At 39.1% G+C, this 22,996-nt stretch overlaps 1 protein-coding gene across 5 annotated transcripts in view; it reads left to right on the forward strand.

Annotated features, from left to right (window-relative positions):
• The first annotated feature begins 733 nt into the window (after positions 1-733).
• TEX9 (testis expressed 9) overlaps positions 734-22,996 on the forward strand; it is a 29,106-nt gene continuing 6,843 nt past the window's right edge. For 2 of the 5 annotated variants that reach the window (XR_011143663.1, XM_068958046.1), the window contains exons 1-10: positions 735-791; positions 898-971; positions 2,690-2,753; positions 4,328-4,398; positions 8,000-8,045; positions 9,051-9,136; positions 10,669-10,847; positions 15,413-15,495; positions 17,931-18,104; positions 22,552-22,686. Coding sequence is in view for 4 of the 5 variants with exons in the window: in XM_068958046.1 (XP_068814147.1) it covers positions 750-791; positions 898-971; positions 2,690-2,753; positions 4,328-4,398; positions 8,000-8,045; positions 9,051-9,136; positions 10,669-10,847; positions 15,413-15,495; positions 17,931-18,104; positions 22,552-22,686 (954 nt within the window). In the remaining variant the exon portion in view is untranslated. Of the gene's footprint in view, positions 792-897; positions 972-2,689; positions 2,754-4,327; positions 4,399-7,999; positions 8,046-9,050; positions 9,137-10,643; positions 10,848-15,412; positions 15,496-17,930; positions 18,105-22,551; positions 22,687-22,996 lie in introns of all 5 variants that reach the window. The other 3 variants (XM_068958050.1, XM_068958048.1, XM_068958049.1) reach the window with 3 other exon arrangements.

A 22,996-nucleotide genomic window follows, 5' to 3' on the forward strand; every position in this document is an offset into this window, starting at 1 on the left:
GAGACAAAACAAGCACCTCTTGAGGCACACCATCCCTGACTTTCAGATTTATAAGCCCTTCCATGTTCTCACAAGTCTCGCTAGAGCCGAGTGCCCCCTGAGAGGCGTCCCTGGCTCGGATGAACCCCCCAGGGCTGCCAAGGCCTCGAGGGCCCTGTCACACGCAGGTCACGACACCCATTCTGGCCTCTTGCTCCCTGTCACCAAACACACTTGTTGCTTTGGCAGCGAGGTCTTTTGACTTCTAACCTCATCCTCCTCACTGGTCGCATTTTTCCCAAGATTTCCCCCCCCCCCCCCCCACCATCTTCCATCTGGCTTCTACGTCTCCCTCCCCTCCAGCCTCGGCCGCCCCGGCGCCATGTTGGGAGCCGGCTGTGGGCAGCCCCGCCGGCCGCCACCGCGGGGCTCTCGCCTCGGGGGCCGGGCCAGGCTCTGGCGCTGCAAGAGGGCGCCCGGCGCAGCCGAACAGCGCCCGGGCAGCGGGCAGGGAGCCGTTCACGGCCTCCCTCCGTCTGGCGCCGAGAAGCCAAACGCGGCTGCCCGCCTCTGCAATGGCGGCGGCGCGCCGCACCGTGGGGCGGCCGCCTCCCCGCTTCGGCGCCCCCCGCGGCCACCAGCGCGCGGGGCAGGCGAGGGAGCCCGGGCGGGGGCCGGCCGCGAGGCGGCAGGAGGGGCCGCTAACGGCCGCCCGCCTCAGCGCCCCCGTTGCCCGGGGGAAGGCGACGCCGCGCAGCAGCGGGAACAAAATGGCGGCGAGCGCTGGGCGGCGGGGCGGGGGCCCGGCCGGGGTAAGGCGGCGGCGCTGCTCCTGCCCCGGCGGGAAGGCACCCGCCGGGGGCAGCGGGGCTGGGGGGACGGGACGCGGGCCCGCACGCTAACCCCTCCTCGTTGCAGGTGCGGCGGCCGCCCGGCGCGGCGGGGAGCAGCGTGGTGAGCGGCGCCCTGCTGGCCAAGGAGGAGGAGTACAAGTAAGGAGGCAGGCGGCGGGGGGGGGCTGGGCCCCGCGCCGCCCCCCCGGCTCCCGATGAACGCGCGCAGTTAATTCCGGTGCGGCTGAATCTCGGCTGCTTTTCCCAAAGTGCCCAGATGAGAGTACCGAAAATGAGCTTTTCACACACCCCCCCCCCCCGCGGTGGGGCACCGGTTACTGCCGTTTACCCGCGGAGCTGGGCGCAGGCCGTGCGCAGCTCCGGCCCGTAGCGCAGCGCGTCGGAGGTCTCAGCGCTCAGAGCAGTGGCACTACTAGTCTGTGTACTTACACTGCAAGTATCTAATCAAGACATACGGCGATGGCCGAAGGGATATCAAATTATGGAAGAGAAAGTGTGCCATGTCCCCTTTTAAGGCACTCATGCACCTACCTGTCAGTCTCAGCCCTGTAAATGGTAACAGTGTACAGTGGTGCCTGTCGGAGAAACTTAGCTACATCAACAGGCATGCAAAAACATAAGCTTAAGTTTACCTGCATGTACGTATGTACCTCAGGTAAAGATTGTAAGTAAAAACCAGAAAGCTTTGAGGAGTTAAAGAAGTAGAATATGCATTAAGCAGTGACATGACAGAAAAAACATATACAGCTCTTTTGGCTATATGCAATTGTTTGCAAAATATTGCTATTATTTTCAGATTATTAGCTCAGAAGATCTTCCACTATATTGTCATGAACATTGCTTTTTTTTAAACTCTAGAAGGAGGAGGAAAAAAAGGAACCAAATTTTGCTCTGTACTATACCTCAGTTATTGCCCTATTACCCTTGCAATAAAGGATTAGTTTTATATGCCTATTAGTATTACTTTCTCAAGGAAACCTATCCTGACACAAAACAAAACAACATAATATCCACAACGCAGACAAAATAAGCCTACTTAACAGCTACATTTGTAAAGGATAAGTAATTTTAACTTAAAATAGGGGGAGGCAAGGTTGCAGTCACCTTTCAGGAATCACTGTAAGTGTCTCTCAGTGTCAGTTTCCAATAAATAAGGTGTGCCTTATTGACTGTCAGAGACTGCAGATATTTTTCTGCAACTTTGTTGGCCAAGGTGAGAACAAGTCCAAACTGATGCGGAAAGTTACTTACTAACTTACTATTTTTAGGCAAGTTTCTAGTAATATTAGAGGCATGTAGTTGCTTTATATTAATATAATTCCCAATGAGGTGTAATTTTGGAAGAAAACAAACAGAACTGCCCGTTCTCCTTACCTGCGAGATCAGCGCTCAAAGGAATCAAACTTGCAGGACAATCTGAAATAAGGAAAAATTAGGCAGAGATCAACAGCACTATGACTGATTAGTATCTGTTTTGTCACCTTATTTAGGTTAGTAAGAGTTTTTTTTCCTCCCTCCCGTCATTCATTGTATTCCTTTTGACTTTCTATCATTGAATTTAGAGTTTCAGTATTCCTCATGTGACAAGAGGAGCAGGACTTACCAGGTTAAACAAGGGCTTATCAAGATTATACTCTAAGCCTTCCCGTTTAGTATGTATATGGCATTTTATTACTATTGATTTGACAGCAACCCAGGAAATTATAACTTGGTTAATACTCTGAAGTATATTTTGGTGTTCCTTTGTAGGAGCTATTAAAATTTCACTTAGTTCAGGCAGAGATACTGTCATGCCCACATTTATTTCTTTTAAGTCTTTCAGAAACTCAGTGACAAGCATTCTCACTCTCTTTCAGGCGACTGAATGCAGAATTAGAAGCAAAAACAGAGAAGCTGGTGCGTCAAGCTGAAGAAGTAATGGTGAGTAGGTTCTGCAGACTGTTACATAGTTTAGCCTTGCTTCACGTGAACCAGGGTCAAGCTTCAAAAGAAATAATGTAGACCAGGACAAGTAAAGGTATTTTGTTTTCAAATTAAATTTAGGCCTTTAATTTTTCTTCGAAATTGTAAACTTAAGCATGTAGAAATAGCTTTGATATTATTTCATCAGGCAGATGTGTGTTCATATAGATGCTTCAAGTGTTTGTGCAGACTATACATAAAATTATGTAGGTGTTTTTATGATATTTAAGAAGAGTCTCTGCAGATACGGTTTTATGTCTTTAAACAAAGAAAATGCTGGTTTTTTTGAAAACTAGGTACTGCTGCAATAACATCCTAGTGAAATAGGATTTACGTTGTTCAAATTGAAAGAAATGCAAAGAATAAGCAATATAAATGGAAAATATGTAGTTAGTAAAAAGAAAACTGTCTTAAAGAAACATCCTGTTTGTTTGTCAGTATTATATTTCCTCTTAACTTTGGTGTGCCTGTGTACCAGATACAGTGAAGTTTTTATAAAAAAAATTTAGCAAGTAAAAAAAGAGTCTGGCTTATATCCAAAACAGTTTGGAGAAGGAAAAAACGTCAAATCTACCATAGTAATGACCTAGGAAGGTGTTCCACATATTAGATATATTACAGGGTTGCAATCCCTCAAATAAGGCTTAACAAACAAATTATAAAACTCCTTGAAAGCTGTAATTCTCATCTGTTCTTTGTCTGCTTTTGAAACTTCATTTTTGTCCTTTGAAAACATTCTCCTCTTGAGGAAGATGTGGTAAGCTGAGGCTAAGCATCCCAAATAGCATCTAGTGTCTTTTTAAAAGAAAAAAAGGAACACACACACACACACACAAGGACACCCTTCTCTCCTTCCCCCCCCCCTTTTTTTTTTTTTTTTTAAATAAAGGCAGCAGAGAATATTCTTAGGACACTTAAAATACCACATGGCACTGCCAGATTGCACAGATATATGTGTAACAGCAAAATAAAAACAAGTCTCAAGTTCTTAAAAATTTTGAACAAGACAGCTACATTTAGTACTGTATTATGCTTTCTAACTGTAACTTAGTATCATAGAAACTATCTAAACATTCAGTGTTTGACTGAATTGTTCTCTAATGCGCTTGCACTTTATCAGTGTGAAAATTATGGCTGTATTGCGTGAATAAAGACTTATTTTTCAGGTTTAATGTGCAAAAAAAAAGAAAAACAAAAAAAGAAAGTTTGTTCTACCTGCTGTGCGTTCGCTATTCCTTCATTTCAGAGAAAGGAGGCAGAGTATCAGCACATCAGATGATGTTAAGTTATATGAAAAGTTTTAAAGGCAAGAAGCAAGTACCTCTTGTGGAACACAAGTAAATGTTGGAGGATACCGATGAAATTTTAAGTTTTAGCTGTTTTTTCCCCGTGTTCGAGAAATTCTTTTCTATGACAGCTTGCTCACTTCAGCATGGTAGACTATAGTTCTTGTGATTTACTAATATATAATCCATGTATTGCAGATTGTATTACCCAAAAAATGACTTCTTTTTCCCCCCCCCACAATAAAGAAAAGCCAACAGGAGATACTGTCTAGACCAGTTTCAGTACAAACTGAGCCATGCGAAGCTGACAGACAGAGGTATGTGCTGTACGATTGTTGAGTATAATTTATGGGAAGTTTTGGTTCTGATCCTGTACACCTTGACTTGCCCAAGTCATGGCCCTTTTTCCTCCATCATTGCAGCATCCTAGATTGGTGGAGTCTAAAATGTATTATTTCAAACAGTTAGTACTGAAGAATTTAGCGTTCCTTGTTTTTTCAAGGAATAGCCTTAACGTTGCTGCAAGTATTGTATCTATGAGGCTAAGTAGTGCTGGCATCTGTAAAAACCTAAGTAAAGATCGCATTGCAAATAACATCTGCTAAAGAGTAGCGTTTTTTTTAAAACCAGGTCAGCTGAAAAAAAATGAAGTAGATACCAGTTATTTTGGCTTTAATTTACCTTGGCCTAAATCTCTCTGGGACGGGAAGTGCTTGATCCAAAAACAAACAAACAAACAAACAAACAAAAAACCCACACCCATAACACCCTCCCCCCCCCCACACACACCCCAACACCACCACACTAAGACAGCTGCCACCGTCTGGAATTTGGGTATCATTACACTTCTGAGGCAAGACACCTTTTGGTCTGCATAAACATAGGTACAATTGCACTTTTTGGCCTATGTATTCAAACGTGTTAGAGCCCAAAGATACACAACATTATTTATGCAGCTGTTCAAGGGCTCGTGTGTTGATAGCATAAAGATTGGGCAAATTTAAAATTTACCAAGTTTATCAAAGATTTGGATATGTTAAGTTCCTAAATTTGTGATGCTTTTAATCTGAAAAGTAAAGATACAGTGTCAAACTACAAGCTGCTTCAAATATTAAGTTGCAGTCAGGAGACTGTTTTGAAGTGATATTTATGAAAGTCTGCTAGAGATGACATGGCTTTTACTCTGCACAAAAGTAAAAGAAAAATAAGGTTTTTATGCATCTGAAAAAGGATTTTTCAGTACACAAAAAGGTATGACAGCAAGTCTGTGATGGAAGCATGCCTATACCAGCAAAAAGTTTTGCTACTAGAGTCGGAACTATTGCTGAGCTGTTTTGAAACTTAAACAATTGGCCATGGAGGAAAAAAAAAGAAACTTCATATGTCTTCACTGTATTCATGCTTTGCAAATTAAAACAAGATCTAGAATTTATTTTATGTTGTTAGATGGATTGAGAACTAGAGAAGATTTTAAGAACTTCAAACTAGAGCTGAGTTGTAGGACTGCTATACTAAGCAATGTGATTGAAGGAATCAACCCTACAAAGGGAGTTAGCAGCTTTGATGGAGTCTATTTGAAAAAAATGGAAGTGCTTGAAAAATTAGGAAAATGCTGATAATTAGCATGTCAGTAGCAGCTGATTTACCTATATAAATTAAAAGGTCTTAACCACCATCTCTGTTGTGGTAAACACTTACATGACATAAGAGTTGAAATCCCATATTGCACTGAAAATTTAGAAGTGTGTGCCCAATGAGTGAACATTGAGGCCATTCAATTAGATTAGTTCCAAGTATTTATTTGGGGGTGTTTTTGGTTGGAACAAGGAAGGTGCAAGCATAAATCTAAAGGAAGCTCTTGAGATTGCTTTTAAAAGCAGTTACATTGCTATGCCTTAGGAGAGCGAATGCTAAAGCAACTGGAAAGAGGGGAAAAATTGAAGCAAAGTAATAGAATCAGAAAGTGAAAGACTGGTTAAGATAGAAAAATTGAGTAAGCAAAGTTTAAAAAAGGCAAGAATACTTAAGTCATTGTATTAATTAGTGTAATTTTTAAAAAGTCATTTTGTAGTTTTTATAGTTTAGTTTTCACTAATTGCATAGACACAGAGCAACTCTGGTGAGGCTGCATTATGATCAGCTTTTGTTTATGCTTTCACTCTTCGGACTGTTGCCAGGCTCATGGTGATGGGAGCTGTGTGCGCATGGGCAGGCATGCTATAGGCTTGAATAGGATTAGCAAACACAAAGGATTTGCTCATGCACATGCACCTTGTGTTTACATGCAGAGATGTAATTGTTAAACATTAGCTTTTGCTGAGTGTGGTGACACTGAAACTAGCTACTCATTTGTATACCTTTTCAGGTTTTACACATTAATTTCACTTACGAAATGACTATACAACCATCTTTGGAGGAATTTAAAAATAAGTTGTCATGCATGGGGAAGAAGGAAACCATTAAGATTAAATAAGTTTGAGGAACTTGGAGAACAATGATTTTTTTTTTTTTAAATTAAAGAAGGCCCTGAGCCAACAGCCATGCTAAGAACAAATTAATCTACTGATGGAAAGAATACTCCTGTTTTCTTGAGCATAAGGGTGTTGTATTTTCATATCTTTCAGAGTAATACATAACTGGTATTTATGTGGCAGCAAATCCTAGTCTTCTGCATACTCCTAAAGCTAGCCAATAGGGGAGAAGCATGAGGAAAATAGGGTAAATAGACAAAAACTAATCATTCTATTCTTGAAGTCTGTTGCCAACCACAGAAAGATGATTTCTCTAGGTTTTTTTGGATTAGTAACATCTGGAGCTTTGTGTAGATAATTCTTGTTGATGAACAGAAATCCTTAAGATTTTTAAAGGCCAAAAACTAAACATTTGTCCAAATCAACTGGACCAAAAAATTAAGGTGACTGATATATTTACATTTTAAGTTTTATTACAGAATTGCTATAGGCCTGCATGTTAATTGAATAGTCAAAAAATGTAAAAGATAACACAAAACTAACCTTCCAGTGCATTAGCATAGAGCCACATAACTCAGTCTCTGGAAGGAAAAAAATATATATCTATATGGCAAGAAAAAAAAAAACATGGGATACTGAAATTTTTATTATTTTAAAATATGTTGGAAACAAGTAAACATTTAACATGACGTTTAGAAGCTAAAGACTGTGGTATTCAACAAAATAAGTGGATAAGAAAGCTGCTTTTATTCCTTTTTTTGCCTGTAAAAATTGATACAATATTTGTTATATGTATTTCAAATAAAATTCTGTCAGGCTTAATTTATAAGTTGTTCCCATCTCTTAATTCACTTGATAGTCCCTGTCAATTCACTTGACAAAAGTCAAGCTAAGCATACCATAGCTCTCCCTCCCAGGAGGCAGAAAACTGGCTTCTCTCTTAATCCCTGAACTATCACAGAGAGAATTTGAATATAGTTTTTTTTTGTTTGTTTGTTTGTTTAAATATGTCAGGTAAGTGTATTGACTGCTGAGCTTTGATAATGGTTTGTCCCTTTCTCCTCCTGAAGCTGTTAACGCTCTGCATACTGGGCAAGTATTCCTCAGTAAAGGAAGTGATGGATTTAACCTGGTAGTTGCAGCAGTCGCCTCACTTGCTAGGGACTAGACTCACATTCCTGTAAACTGCACTATTACTGGAATAAGTACCCCAGACTCACCAGGTGATTCAGAGAGCAAATGAGATGGGATAGAAAGGCAGAGAAAGGGACTGGATTTGTGATTAAGTTTAGTGTATGTGCCCACCTTAGCTATGTTGTTTATTCCAGATACACAAAGTGTTATTCTCCTGATTCTGACAGGATTTGGAATTTTCACTGTAAAAGGTTTGTTTTGTTACCAAGTTCAGTGAATTTTACTTAATTTGTTTTGTGTATTTATTTTGCAGAGATTCACTCTATCTTGAGGCTTCTTTTACACACTCACATGTCAAGGTATTAAACTCAGAACTGTCCTGGTTGTTACCCTGTTCCAGTGTGATTTCCACATACTACTTCGGTTTTTGAGGCTATGCTACATAGATAATATGTATGGAGGTGATTTAAAAAAAAAGGCAAAAGCTAGTGATGTTCAAAGCAGAGTGGTAAAGGGACAGATGGACTAAGGTACCCTAGATTTTTTTGGAGGGCTGTGGTGCTGGTAGCTGTTTAATTTCTATGTTTTACATCTCTCTTCTGTAAAGCCCTATCTTCTCAGAAGGGCTCAGTATTTTGAGATCCTCAAGTTAGGAGTATGTTCTACTGTTTTGCACTTAGCGCTCTTATGTTCCTCCTTCTTCTCCTCTCCCTGGTGTAACACTAAAGGCAGTACTGTTGTCTTTTAAATAAAATAAAGAAAGTAGTCAGAATAACAGTACAAGAAGAGAAACGTAATGGGAAAAGAAAGTTAGAAACAAACCAATAAAATGTACTAGTCTCAAGTCACAATTAGATTGAATCTTTTGTGAAGTGAGCTGAAGCTTCCAAAATGTTGTCTTCAATTGTTTGTCACAGTATGGTAGAGAAAGTTAATTTCTGAAAATGATTTATTTGGGAAAGAGCTACAAACACATAGTTAGATCTTCCTTCTACAGGGAATTCTACAGGGAACAAACATAGTTTAAAGAAATGCAGTCTGCTGACAGTCTAATAGTTAATATCTTGATAATGACTGAGAGCCTTGCTTTTGCATGAATTTATCATGCATATGTGTACAAAAGCTCCCACTAGCAAATGGCTATTGGATGTATTATAATTTGGACATATGGACACAGTTTTCAAGATAAAAGCTTTATACAAGTCAAACTAGAAAAGAGCTGTGCTTTCCTGAGATTCTGAGACTTTGACAGTCACACTTTTAAAAGTATCTTTGGGTCTGAATATATGAACATTGGAAAAGAGGTACTAGCAAAAAGTCATTCCTAACTAAGAAAAACCACTACTTTCCGAAAAATTTTGTAGCCACCAAACAAGAAGAAATGTGGTTCCATGCCCATGGCACAGAACAGACCGTACTCTGCAAGTCGAGAAAAAAGACCATCTTCAAGGTAATTAGTTGTACACATCTCTAATGAAATGTTTTCGTTGCTGTTTTCGTTTATCAGTATATTTGTATAAATTTGCATTACATAAGTTCTTTTGTGTGTGTATATATATTTGTGAAAATTAATGCATCAAACCTTGCCACCCCACCCTAGTCAGCTCCATCATGTAGCTGTCTGTTTACCTGCATAGAACACCTAAAATCATTAGTGAACACATATGATTAATACTACAACAATGAAACTCTTGTTTTCTACTCAGGCAATTAAAGCTGACAGGTAAACCCTATGTTTCAATGAGATGCATGCCTGCATCTAGGAAAATGCATTGCCTGGGGCAACCTAAGGAAGCAGACTTAAGTGGTGTAGAGGAGAACTCCGATTTGTGACCAGACTTGTGATGGGAAACATTAGCATTATAACTATAATTAGACCTTAGAAGGCCTATTTTGGTGAATCTTGGGCTCACAGGGTAGGAGAGAGCAATAATAGTGCTAGATATTAAGGGGCCTTCACTTGAAGCTGAAAAGCTTCAGCTCTCTAGATAGCAAATTCAAGGTTGCAAAAGCAAGAAATTGAGTTCTGGATAAAAGAAACAGGGAAATCATACAGAAAATCCTGGAGAAAATAGAACTGCCACAAGAGAAAGCATGGACAGATACCCAAATAGGATGAAAACTGCCTGCAAGATGGGAGAATGTGGAACAGACACAGACCAAGTGTGCCTTTAGGACTCTAGAACATTTGTGGACCCTTTAGGCCTCCCTGGGCAGTTCAGGAGAGCCTGTGGTACTGGCACTACATCATGAGATTTAGTAATGGCATTGTACAGGTACAGGACCTGCAAGGTGAACCTCATCCCTAGCTGTGGAAGGAAGTGAGCTAGCAGGAGTGTTGAGGTTAGTATTGGGAGAAGAACTTAGGAACTTCAGCTCCTGGGGGAACTAATTCATCTTCTGCTTGTAAAAGAGAGAATGAGAGATACCATGTTTAGCAGATAAGGTATATGTCACCTATCTTGTGTTTGCTGGCCTTATGAAGGCTTTGGTGTTTAGGATCAAAGAAGTTTCCTAGCCCAGGCATAATGATCCAGAAATTGTATCTAGTAAAACAGGAGTGCAGCTAGAGAGGACAGCTGTAGAAGTCAAACAACTGAGGGAGAGGGGGAAAAAAATCAACAGAATTTACAGCAGAAGATAGGAGCTATGTCCAAAAGAACATTCCTCTGTTTCCTTCTCTTACTGTGATTTAGTTGTGAAGTTATTGGATGAGAAAGAAACCATGTTAAAATTTTCTTAGTTGAATATGGTACTGTTTTTCTGCCTCCTATAATATGTAACTCCTGTAAGAGTTTGTGTGGAATACAGAAAGGATATTTTAGGTAAAGAAAATGAGAAATTGCCATTGATGCATCATTCATATGCATGTGAATTATGAAGCTGCATTAGGTAAATGACTTCGGATACTCTTAAATATTGCAAATACAGTACGTTTTCTTTTTTTTGTATTGTAGATTTAAAATCTAGTTTCTTTTCTAGTTCAAAAAAAGGAAACACAGAAATACAAAATGCTGATGATGTTGCAGTACTAGAGGAGTGTGCAGATTTTTCTCTAGCAAAAACAATAAGCAGGATTGAAGAAAAGCTAGAGAAAGGAGACTTGCCAGATTGTCTAGATGATGATATTATTCCAAGTGTTGGAAGTGAAATTGGAGCAGGTAGGTTTCCTCCTGTGGCTCAGTAGTTTTTGGTTTTGCTTCCAGTTAGAAATGGGTTCTTTGGGGCAGCATGGGGGGAAAAGGGGTGTTCTTTAGAAGTTACAGAAAAAGTTCTAAACCCCTTAAATTATGTTATGGTTAGAAGAAAATATTTCCTTCTTTATGTAAGCCTAAATAAATAGGAGGTTATATATGAATAATCATGGGAAAAATGAATTTGTATCTAAATTTCCTCCTTTCTAAGAGCACGTTTGGACTCAGTTACATATGCTGAATACATGCATAACACTATTGATTTCACTGGAGAGGTGCATATATATGATTTTAAGCTTATATTTCCAAAAACATGAACCTTAGCCCTTTGCACACATCCTGCCTTTTGAGGAAAAACCTTTTCATCAGATCAGTGCTGTAGATCTCTAGTAAGTGGCTTAAATGAAGTAATGTTTTGGCTACAGTGCTTGAATGAGAATCCTCCAGACACATTCCTACTCCAAATGGTGTCTTTTTGTTTGTCCTAGAAATAGAGTAGGAAAGGGGATTGCAGCATTTGCTAGCTAAGCTAAAGGCATGGTGCACATCTGTCCCTTTGGCTCTAGCATGGTAAAAGCAGGTTTGTGTGGTTTCTTACTACATTAAAGCAAGCATGAAGTTAGAGATTCAACGTATTAGCGCAAAATGCCAAAAATCTCTTGTTTTAAACCTAACCGTTGGTATCAGCAAGCATCCCAACCTAGAAATAGTTTGATTTTTAACCTCAGATTTCTGTGCAAGTCTTCCTTTAATAAGTCTCCCAATACAGGTCCTCAGAATATTTATGTAGTTCTTGTTCCTGAACTAAAAATAGATTGCTTTGGACAGCACACCATGTAAGTTCAAGGTAACTCAGTTAAGAGTTACTTCTGGTGTCTAGTAATCACAGAATCGTTTAGGTTGGATGGGACCTCTGGAGATGATCTAGTCCAACCTCCCTGCTCAAGCAGGGTCACCTAGAGCATATTGCCCAGGATCACATCCAGACGGGTTTTGAATATCTCCAGGGAAGGAGACTCCACTACCTCTCTGGGCAACCTGTGCCAATGCTCTGTCACCCTCACAGTGAAGAAGTTTTTTCTCAGGTTTAGGTGGAACTTCCTGTGGTTCAGTTTCTGCCCGTTGCCTCTTGTCCTGTTGCTGGGCACCACGGAGAAGAGGCTGGCCTCATCCTCTTGACACTCCCCCTTCAGATACTTGTACACACCCATGAGATCGCCTCCCAATCCTCTCCCCTCCAGGCTGAACAGGCCCAGCAGTCCCCCCTCACAGGAGAGGCGCTCCAGCCCTCCAGTCATCCCGGTAGCCCTCCGCTGGACTCCCCCCTAGGAGCGCCACATCTCTTCCGCACTGGGGAGCCCAGAACTGGACACAGCACTCCAGGCAAGGCCTCACCAGGGCTGAGTAGAGGGGAAGGATCGCCTCCCTCGACCCACTGGCAACACTCTGCCTAATGCACCCCAGGAGACCATTGGCCTTCTTGGCCACAAGGGCACACTGCTGGCTCATGTTTAACTTGTTGTCCACCAGCACTCCCAGGTCCTTCTCTGCAGAGCTACCCTCCAGCAGGTCAGCCCCCAGCCTGTACTGGCGCATGGGATCACTCCTGCCTAGGTAATCGGAAGGTCTTGTGTGTCAATAGCCTGTTTTTGAGTACTGAGGATTTTTTCTGTACTGGTGAAATAAAACTAAAATGCTCCAGGCTAACTTTGCTTTTTTGAATTCATCATTGTCTATCTAGAACATTCTGAATGCCTCCCAGACTAGTGCTCAGTCTTTAATATGTTAAGTAAGTTATTGCAGAGCACACTAGGGGTGTCAAACTCAGAGAGCAGTAACAGGCTTTACATTGAAGTAGATTTAGATACTAATTACAGGGGAGCTAATTCCCTGGCAGGAGATTGGTGAGGTTTATGTGCCTGCGTGAGACTTATCAAGACAATGTGCTCACAAGCTTCCATAGGATAGTCCTTTCCCTCAGCTTCTGCAGGGCCTTCCTGGACTTAGGTTCCATATCTTTCCTTCATAATCATAGGGTATCACAATGCAGATGTTCTTCCACCTTCCCCAGTAACTTGCACGTGATTTTTCTCAAGAGTCTCTTTTTGCAAGGTAATATTTCAACTCTGTCATAATAAGCAATGACAAAAACACACAGAAACATAGAATTGTGAAGACAATCTAATACACACAAACATATATAGATCTATATAGATAAACAAAATACCTGATTTTGTTATTTTGCTTCACATCATCTCAGGAGCTTAAGGGGCTTATTCTTTCCTGTAGGATGTAGGAACTTCTCTGGTTTTCCTTTTCTTGGACTGTTGATTACTTTATAATCTAAAGACTATCCTATTAAGTGATGCCCCCTCGCCCATCAGCCTCATCAAGTGATTAGAACTGACCAATTAGGAAATTAATTGTTTAATTATCTTCATCTGTTGAGAGAACCCAAAATAATTTTGGATAATAGCCACCTCCCAAGCATGGTCTGGTTCTTGTGCTTTTGAATTTTCAAGATTTACTACAAAGCAGTCTTAATGAAACAAAACTGACTAAGATAGAAGGGAAGGTTGTCTGCGGACTAACAACTGAGTAAAAGAGGAGACGAAATAGTGCAGAGAAACAACTATTTTTCACGGTTACTGGCATGGTCCTAGATCAGTCTGTTACGAACCTTACGCTGTTCAATGTACAGAAGAATAATCTGGAAAAAGGGAAGGATAGCAACTAAAGAAATCTGTAGATAAAACTGATTTTAGGATAGTTAAAACTGACATGGAAGTTTTGCGGAGACTCTCATAGTACTGAATGAGGTGATAAAACAGAATTATAGTCAGCATTTAAGAATGCAAAGTAGTGCTGAGAGGAAAAACCCCAACCTTATTATACCTACTTCTCTATGGACATTTAGTTATTACAAAGTGTGGCAGCTCCAAAAGCGTAAGCTCATTGCTCATTCACAGTAGAAAGGGCAAAGTGATTGTTCGAATTTGTTTGGAAGAGAACAGAAAACAAAGTACTGTACTATTGTCATTATGCTACTGTATAATTGAGTAAGGCATGGCAGTTCTGCTCACCCCATCTCAAAAACCAGGATATAGGACTAGGAAAGATTCAAGTAGTAGTGTAATAACAATTAGAAGCATGAAACAACTTCAATCTGAATCTTCAATTGATTGAGGGAAATATGAAAGATTCTATAATGAAATCACTAATAGCAAAGGGAAAGCTGTCTTTTAGTAATGCAAAAACTAGCAAATACCACATTAAATTGGATTTAAAACCACCTATACAAAGTGCTTTATTTCACATACTGCATAATTAAATTGGGAAACTCATTGTCGCGGGATGCTGTGGATGCCAAGCTATAACATGTTTCAAGAAGAAAATTAGATGAATTAATCATATAGAGGTACATCAAAGGCTATTAAAGTTGATGGCTTGAATATGGTCCCAGCTCAGGAAGTCTGTAACCACTAGTTGCCAGAAGCTAGCAAGGATGTGACAGGAGGAAAAAAGACAATCTGTTTATATCTTATTTTTTCAGCATGTTTCCCTAATTGCTACTTTATGCTGGCCTCTGGAGAGTTAGGAAACAAGTTGCAATCAGCAGTTGATAAGGGAAGGTGGGAGCAGTAAAAAAAAATCTTATTATAAGCAAATTGACAAATACCAAAGCAGAAGCATATTGATACCCATCCCTTCACATTCTGTTCCAGATACTCCTCCTCCGCTTTATTCTTTACCCTAGAATCTACTGCTAGAAATAATCTCCTAGAAATAGTGCTTTTTCCTATGTAGCTCAACCTGACCCTCATATTGTTTGCATGCTTTGTGCTTGTGGCAGTTCAGAGGGAGTTCCTCAGGAGCGATCTGGGGAAAGGATGGGGAACGGGGAGTAGAAGAACATACTCTGTTCCCACGCAGCTTGTTTTCTCATGCCATTAGTATATTTCTTACTTGTCGAAGAGCGAGAAAGTACTTCATTTGGAAAAATATCTGATCCGACTGGTTTAATTTTAAACTAGTAATTGAATGTTGTTAGCAATGCACTTACAACAGCATAGACTACTCAATGGAAGGGTGTTTAACTTACCTTTGAAGAGGGTTTTGTAATCTACATGTAATTCCTTGTTGTGAGAAATTTAAAATTACTTTGGGTGTAACTACACAAATTGCAGCAAAAGATAGATTGCAGTGTAGACACGCTGCTATTAGTTTTCGACTTTCAGAATTACTAGTCTTTTACATTTTAAAGATGCTGAGTTCAGTCATCAAAAAAAGAAAAATCTGTCCAGAGCTTTGCCTAAGAATGAGAAACTTAGATGATTTTATTTGGAAAATTGAGTTTTAATTTGCCTATTTCTGCTTAACAATTGTAAACATTCACTGTACTGTGTTTTTAAAAACAAGAAGATGAAAATGAGTTGTTCTTGCTTTGGTCCCGCTTGATACTATCTCTTCTGCATTACATATTTCAGAGAGTACTTAGATTGGATATCAAATGTAACTTTTTATGTTCACAGAAGCTCAAATCAGATTTCTTAAGGCAAAGTTACGTGTTATGCAGGAAGAGCTGGATAGTGTAGTGTGTGAATGCAGGAAAAAGGTAAGAGTTGAGTTTTCTTATCAGTAGAAACTGAGTATGTCTACCAGTAATCACAGTAGGTCTCCTTCACCGTTAGGTTTTCTGCTAGGATTTTTTTGTTGCTTCATCTTCAGATATTCAAGAGAGAAAGTTCTATTTTTTAAAATTTCCTAAAAATTTAGAGTCAGGAATAATACTTTCTGTATAAATGTGATCTTTGGACTAGAAGCTTGTCAGATACGCTTCATGAAAATGAATTTGAGGCAGGAAAGCACCATTAGGACTGAAGACATGCCACAGTGCAGGGACTCTGTAGTGCTGCAGGGTGTCCTCTCCAGCACTGCTGGGGAAGGGAGCATTATCGGAGCCTGAAAAGGAGGAGGAGGAGGAGATGGTAGCCATCAAATACAGATTTGGGGTACAGAGAGAAGTTGAGTGGAGTCCAGAGCTGAGTGACTAGAGAAGAGGAATGTTTAGGGCAGAATGAGGAGTAAAAACATTTGAGAAACTTACATACCATGAGTGTCCTTGGCAGAAAAAAGTTTGGGAACTGCTGGCCTGTGGTCCAATTTAAGTGGGATTTTATAACCAGAATAGAAACCAGGGCTTCTCCATTTTCAAGATTACACTTGCTGCAAGGACTGTATTTGGGATTTTGTGTTTGGGCAGATCATAATTTGAAGTTAGGGCAGAGTAAAGCTACACTGATAGCTTACTAACAGAGCGTACTGCAAGTGAATTTTATGGTCTGCAGTGTTTGGCAGTATGTTTTCAGGTGGTGGTTAAACATCTGTTGAGCTGTAAAACCTTAAATGGTTTGGGTCCACCTGCCTGAGGGATCACCTCTTTTTCATGTATTTGTAATCAAGCAAGGTTTTTGAACTAATTCTCCATTTCTCACAATTGGATTATTCTTAGCTGTGGTCTCTTAACTTCAGAATGTTTTTGCTGCCTAGTCTCCAGGCCCAAATATGACGATGACATTCAGAACATACAGCAAGACCCATGTGTTTTCTCGCAAGCTTTTGATTTAAGGTTAAGGAGCAGGATGATGTTAACTAGGTTTTTGGGGGTGGATATCTAGAGAAGTTCTTTAGAAGGAATTGGATTTTGATATTTAAATCTGTCCTTGATACTTTATTATTCCATTTTTGTCGGTACGACTGCCTGTACGTTTTCATACTTTCATTATGCTGTGATTGAAAGAAAATAGTTTCAGTAGATTTTAGAGACTTTTTCATTTTCAAATCAATTACCATTTTGTCAGCAGTTATTGAACTTTATCATTGTTCCATGTCAAAAATACTACTGAGCTCAGAGGCTGTATCAGATGACAGAAGAAAGCCTTGTGTCCGTTCTCTCGGTTCCATAGCACAGAGCATGTAAACGTATCGTTTTGGGTAGTGGTTTGTGTGGTGTGGAAATAACTGTATTGCATTCTAAAGGTCACACAAATTTCATGTGTGATGCCTTGAGACAGATTTTTTTTTGTTCCAATTCATAGTACAATTTTTATAAGGAAGCAATAGATCAGTTTTAAATATAAAGGGGTTCCTGAGGTACGTTCAGTCAGCTGGTATTTGTGGTAAAGCACGTGTATCCTAGGGGATTAGAGGGTAGGAGCGAAAGACTTGTTCTCACAGAAACTCCATTTTAGCGTGTGCCTTGATTCCTGTTTTTTAAAAAAGAAATGAAGGGCTTAGTGTATCTGTGAACTTTCCTACATTAATATTCACTTATAATATTTAAAAGGTTATAAAAGAAAAATGCCTTTGAATTGTAATACTTGAAGTGGGATGTAATTGTCAGTAGGTCATGAAGCTAATACAGGATTCCCTTGATGCTAACTGAAACCTACATTTGAATACTTGATGTTCCCTGGAACGTTAGCTGGCTTTTAAGTAGAAACCAGCTAATCTTCAGCTACATAATGGATTGATTTATCAGTAATTATATTCTCTTTTTTTCACAGATTTTTTCCTAATGTGTACTTTTAGCTTTTATCACGAAAATGTCAGAAAATATCTATGTGCCATTCTTATTCATATTACTCTGTAACATTTTGATAGTGAGTACTCGTAAGCTTTGAATTATGGGAGATCAGGTTTGTTTTGCATACTACAAGCCAGTCCCGAGTCAAAGACTGTAGAAAATTAAATGAGAAAAATATTTCTGGTTTCTAAAATACTGCCTCGGTAAACAGTGGATCTAAGGATTTGGTTTGTTAATTTTTTTTGGTCCTAATTGTTTCCTTTTTCAAAGTGTTGTGAAATCCATCGTGAAGCATCTTACCGTTTTAAAAAAAACATAATTAGAAAAAGTAGTACTGGTTATCATCATATCTACAATACATACATTCGTATTGCCTTTTATTTACGAAACATTACCATCACATTATCCTACTGCTTCCTTGCAACATTCAATTTTTTTTTAATTTCCTAATTACTCTCCGACAGGATGATGAAAATCAGAATGTAAAATCTCAGCTTAAAGATACTGAGGAAGAGAACACTAGATTGCAACGAACAATCAATATGCAGCAGTCTCAGATTGAAAAGTACAAAATGCTGTCACAAGAAGCAAACAAAAAAAGTGAAGGATTACAACAGGAGGTCACAGCACTAGAAAAGGTATTGCAGATATTACTCTCATTTAGCTCAAAAAAGGAATAAAAAGCATCAAATAACCGTCTTTACCTGAGTTTTACAGATTCCTGTCCGACTATTATTTCATTAAAATTTCTATCTCTGATAATAGTTTTAGAAATTGTATTCTTAAAAGAAAAAAAATCTGTTAATTGTTTTTCTTATGCTTCTACAACCATATTTTTCTGTATTTTTAAATTAAATTCTTCTGTAAAAGATCCACAAGAGGCAGAGCAACCTATTCAGAAACTGCAGTCCAACTCACAAAGGAGGAATCTTAAAAAATGCAAGGAAATTTTATTTTTCTGGTTTTTAATTATAATTATTAAAAATTACTTCTATTAATAATAGTTTTATTGTAACTGTAGTACCTGTTGAATGTTTGAAAAAAATCACCTCCAGCCTGTATTAATAATTTCTGGAGGTGGAGAAAAGGAGGTCTAATTGTTCTTGAAAATGGATTGTTTCAAAACCAGCCACTCCAGTTTGGATGAATCAAAATCAATCTGGCTCCTACTGTAGGCCACATATGCAAAATTGTATATGTGCCTAGTTATAGCAGATGGCTCACATACTCAGCTTTATTTGTTTGGAACCTAATCTAAGAACAGCATGTGTTTCTTCTTTAATTGCTCAGAGCTAGAGAGGCTGAGTTCAAAAATCAAACATGTCATATAACCAGGATAATGCATCATTTAAAAGATTGTGGAAAACTGAACACGACCCTTAGCCTAATAGTCTTATTTATACCTCCATTAAATATTACTGTGCAACAGTACAGGCATGCTTTCATCTTAACAGTAGGCAGTATTGGAATTTTAAAACTAGAATGTGTTTAGTTGGAGTGTTCTTTTTTTGCGGATACTTTGAGGTTTCAATTCACTTAAATAGGGATCCTAACTATTGATTCTGTCAGGAAAAAATACTGAATAGTAGTACTTATTCTACTCTTGAGCTCATAGAAAATAGGGCTAAGAGACCTTAAAAAGTCATTCAGTCCATTCTCTTAAACCAAAACAGGACAGATTGGATCTGAACCATCATCTTGGACATAAGTTTGTTTAACCTCTTCTTGAAACCTTCAGTGATGGCAATTTTTCGTGATTTGCTCAGACAATCTGTGCTGCTGCTTGTACACAGTCACAGTTGGAACGTTTCTCCCAATGCTTAGGAGATGTCCCTTCTTTCAAAATATGCTATGCAGCCTGCTTACAATGGATGCGGTAAAGGTTTATTCCTGTCTGCTGTACAGCTACTGTATCCGGAACACACCGTCTTTCCTCAGTTGTCTTTGCTCGATTTACCAACCTTGGTTGTTTCAGTTATTCCCAGTAGGCTGCATTTTCAGGGCTTTGTCAAGGTCACTTGTTAGACATGATCATGACAAATAGCAGTAGTTCTTTAAAATACAGGGGAGGCAGAAAAGGCACGCTTGTACAGTATATGTAGTGAATGGTTCTCTTCAGATTCAGAAGTGATTTTAAATATTTCTTTTGATATAAAACTTTTCTAACTAGCCTGAAAACATGGATTTAAAGAATCATCTTGCAGTAACTGCTTAAATCTCCTGTGGATTTTGCAATCTGAAAACTGTTTTGTTAACTTTAAGTATGAGGTATTATTCAGTGCTACATAATTTATAGTTGTAGATGAATTCTAGGTAGGTGTTTAAAAAGAATTTTCTGTGAGTGGAGTCTGAATTTGTGCTGCTGTCCTGCTAAACTCTCAAGACTGATACTTTCAATCTAGAGAAATTTTTCTGTGAAGTTCGGATAGCCCAACATAACCTCTATTTTTTAGGAGGGGCTTTTGTTACCATTTCATTAAGAAAGTTCATTTTTTATTTGTAGTCTTGTCAGTATCCTTCGCAAACAAAGATCTTAATGTGTTTACAAATGTGTTAATATCAGTATATATCCCAGGCTTGTAACTGTGTGTATGTGTGCACATGTTACGTGATACCCAGCTTGTGGTTGTCTGAACTAATTGTTTGAATAGATGGTGAAGGTCCAAGTGTGATTTCTGTAGTGACATAAATAATGGAAAACTTAAGTTGAGATACATGCTTTCCTAAGCTTGGTTAGATTTTCAACAACTAACACGGCTTCTTTGTTCCTCCAGCTGCGTTTTTGTATGTAGCTAGACAAAGGGTCTCACTTAGTTTTCACAGTTTACCTGAAATAACATGGTAATTCGTTTGCTCTTTTTACATTTCATTCTTTGGGTGTTTGGAGTCTCCAGAGCTCTCTGCTGGAACGCACCCACCTCAGCACCAGCTGACTTCTGATGCTCCCCCAAACTTCTGTCTTTCTTTTACTTTCTGGCATTCCCCTTTTTCCATCTAGTTGCTCTAGTAAATGGTATCACCTCTCCTGCCTTTTTTTGACCTTCATAGCTACAGCAACATTCCTTTCTCTATGTTCTCTCACAAGGGTCATGGAAACACCTACATTTTGCACGTATTCCTTTAAGGCTTTGTGCAGGGAATGTAATAATTTGTCATGAAGAAGGGCTTGATGTTAGGCAAACATTAGCTCTGAAGAGCTTTGTGGGAGACAGCAGTTGAAGAGCGTTCTCTAAAGGTAAAGTGCCGTATGTGCTTGTTCCGGGTGGAAAGAAAGCGTGCTAGAAGGTTACTCAGATTCACTCGCTGGCATCGCACGCCTATTGATATTCAAGTGCTTCAGCCATGCCAAAACAGTGGAGAAAAGCAAGAGATTGAAGTGGGATGCAGTTTTGGAACATAGTAGTTACAGTATATGAGAAAATTAATCCAACTTTTAAAGTATAGAAGAATTGGCAGAAAACTTTCCTAGTTAGGAAATAAAATGCTTATTTTTGGCATTTTTAAGATGAAAAAGTTGGAGTCAAATATATTTAACAATATACCCTCACTGGATGACTTACAAAATATCCTTGATAAGGTATTATGTACGACAGTAAATGTCAAAAAGCCTTAAAAGAATGATTACACTTCTTTAATTAAATGACATGAAATGCTTGGAAGGCTCTATTCCAAAGCTTTTTGGATCACTGCAGAGTGCAGTACCTAGCAGTAAAGATTTAGTTGACCATATTCACAGCTCCATTATCTTGATACAGGATGAAGAGATGTGCATCCCGTGCAGCTTGTTTTCTATGGAAACCTGGTGGTCAGCTTCTAGCAAATGAATTTGCTTTCCCTGAAAATGTTATGTGCATGCTCTGGGGAGGGACTCCACTGCCCCACCGTCCAATCTTTTACCCATCTCTTACCAATCAGATGAACAGGTTATCGACAAAATGTAGTAGAACAAAGGCTGTTTTTGTGAACTCTTGGAGGAGGCGCGCTCATCAATTGAATTTTGAAGGATTAATGAAATGCATCTTATTCTGGATTTCCATTGCTCCTATTTTCTTCATCCGTTTTGGAGAAGATACAAAGGTTTCCAGAAACACGTGGTCTGTCATAATTTGCCAAAATGTTTTTGCCATATAGATTTGTCAATTAGACATTGACCTGTACGCTATACAATATAAGCGTATTAAAAATGTATTTCTAGGATAAGTGATGTGGAAGTTTAAAATAAGCACTGCAAGTGCTCGTGTGGAATTGAGAAAATGGAACAATTGCTCAGAAACAAAATAGCCTGAGGGTAAAAGGCTTAAAACCAGCCCCCTCTCTACCCCCTTTTGGTTAAATGAACCTGTCTACTACTAAAAGTTTGATAGGATGAAAAAGAAAGTCTACTGCTTTTCCACAAATGACAGGCTGTGCTCTTTCTGCCAAAACTGCTTCTTTTATTTCTTTTACTTTGTCTTTTATCTGCATTCCCTGATCTCTAATCTCATTACTGTGTTCCTCAACTTGGTCTCTTTTTCTCATTTTCTCACTCCTGGCACTGTGAAATACTACCATCAGAGATAAGAGGGAACTATGTTGACTGTTGCCATAAACACCTGAACTATTTTCTCCTGGGTGAAATAGTTATCACCTTAGCCATCTTCAATTAGGCTTTTAACTTTTTCATGGTAATTACTGATTTGCAGTAATCTCTGGGGAAAAGAGGCAAAAGGAACGGGGGGAAAAAAGCAGCTGGGGATACTAGTCACTGTTCCAAAATCTGTCACAAGATTGGGCATAGAACATTTTTTTTCTGACAGAGCACACAAAGTTTTTTAGTCCTGTGGTCCCACATGATCAGCTCCACAATATTCAAAGAGAATATTAAAGCTTGGAAAGATAGCTTTTCAAGATTTTCAAGAAGAAAGAAAAAGAGGAAGATGTTATAACGGTGGAATTAGGGGACCTAGAGACTGATTCTGTTTGCAGGCCAAAGAAGTCCACAGCAAAATTTCAAGAATCGGCCTTAACGTAAATGTATTGCTTACATGGGATCCATTACATACCATTATTCATAATGTCTCTTTTTCTCTTTGGCTTCTTACGTAGGAATTAGAGAATCTAAAGCGTGTACAAAAGCAGGCCTCAACCAGTCAGAGTGCAACAGAAGTTCGCTTAAATAGGGCCATGGAAGAAGCAGAAAGGTATAAAGTAGAGCTGAATAAACTGAAGCAAAGTAACAAGGTATAGTGGCTTAGAAAAACAAATTTCAATCTGTAATCACTCAAAAATGCTAGAATGAGGCAAAAGGCTTGATCAGCTTTGGAAGTATTGTATCTGTTATAGACAATTCCAAACTTAACCTGTAGTAAGTCACCAGACAGCTTGATTCAGTATCTCTGACGATACTACTGGAATCTATGCTGGCAGTAAAAATACATGGGATAAACTCATTGTCTGTATTTTTCCCTTTTGCTTGAAAATTAGATGCGTTTAGAAAGATGGAGAAATACACATACATGTCTCATACATACACTGAGAAACAATATAAATG

The sequence above is a fragment of the Struthio camelus genome, chromosome 12 (genome assembly GCF_040807025.1).
Source record: "Struthio camelus isolate bStrCam1 chromosome 12, bStrCam1.hap1, whole genome shotgun sequence".
Taxonomy (NCBI): Eukaryota; Metazoa; Chordata; class Aves; order Struthioniformes; family Struthionidae; genus Struthio; species Struthio camelus.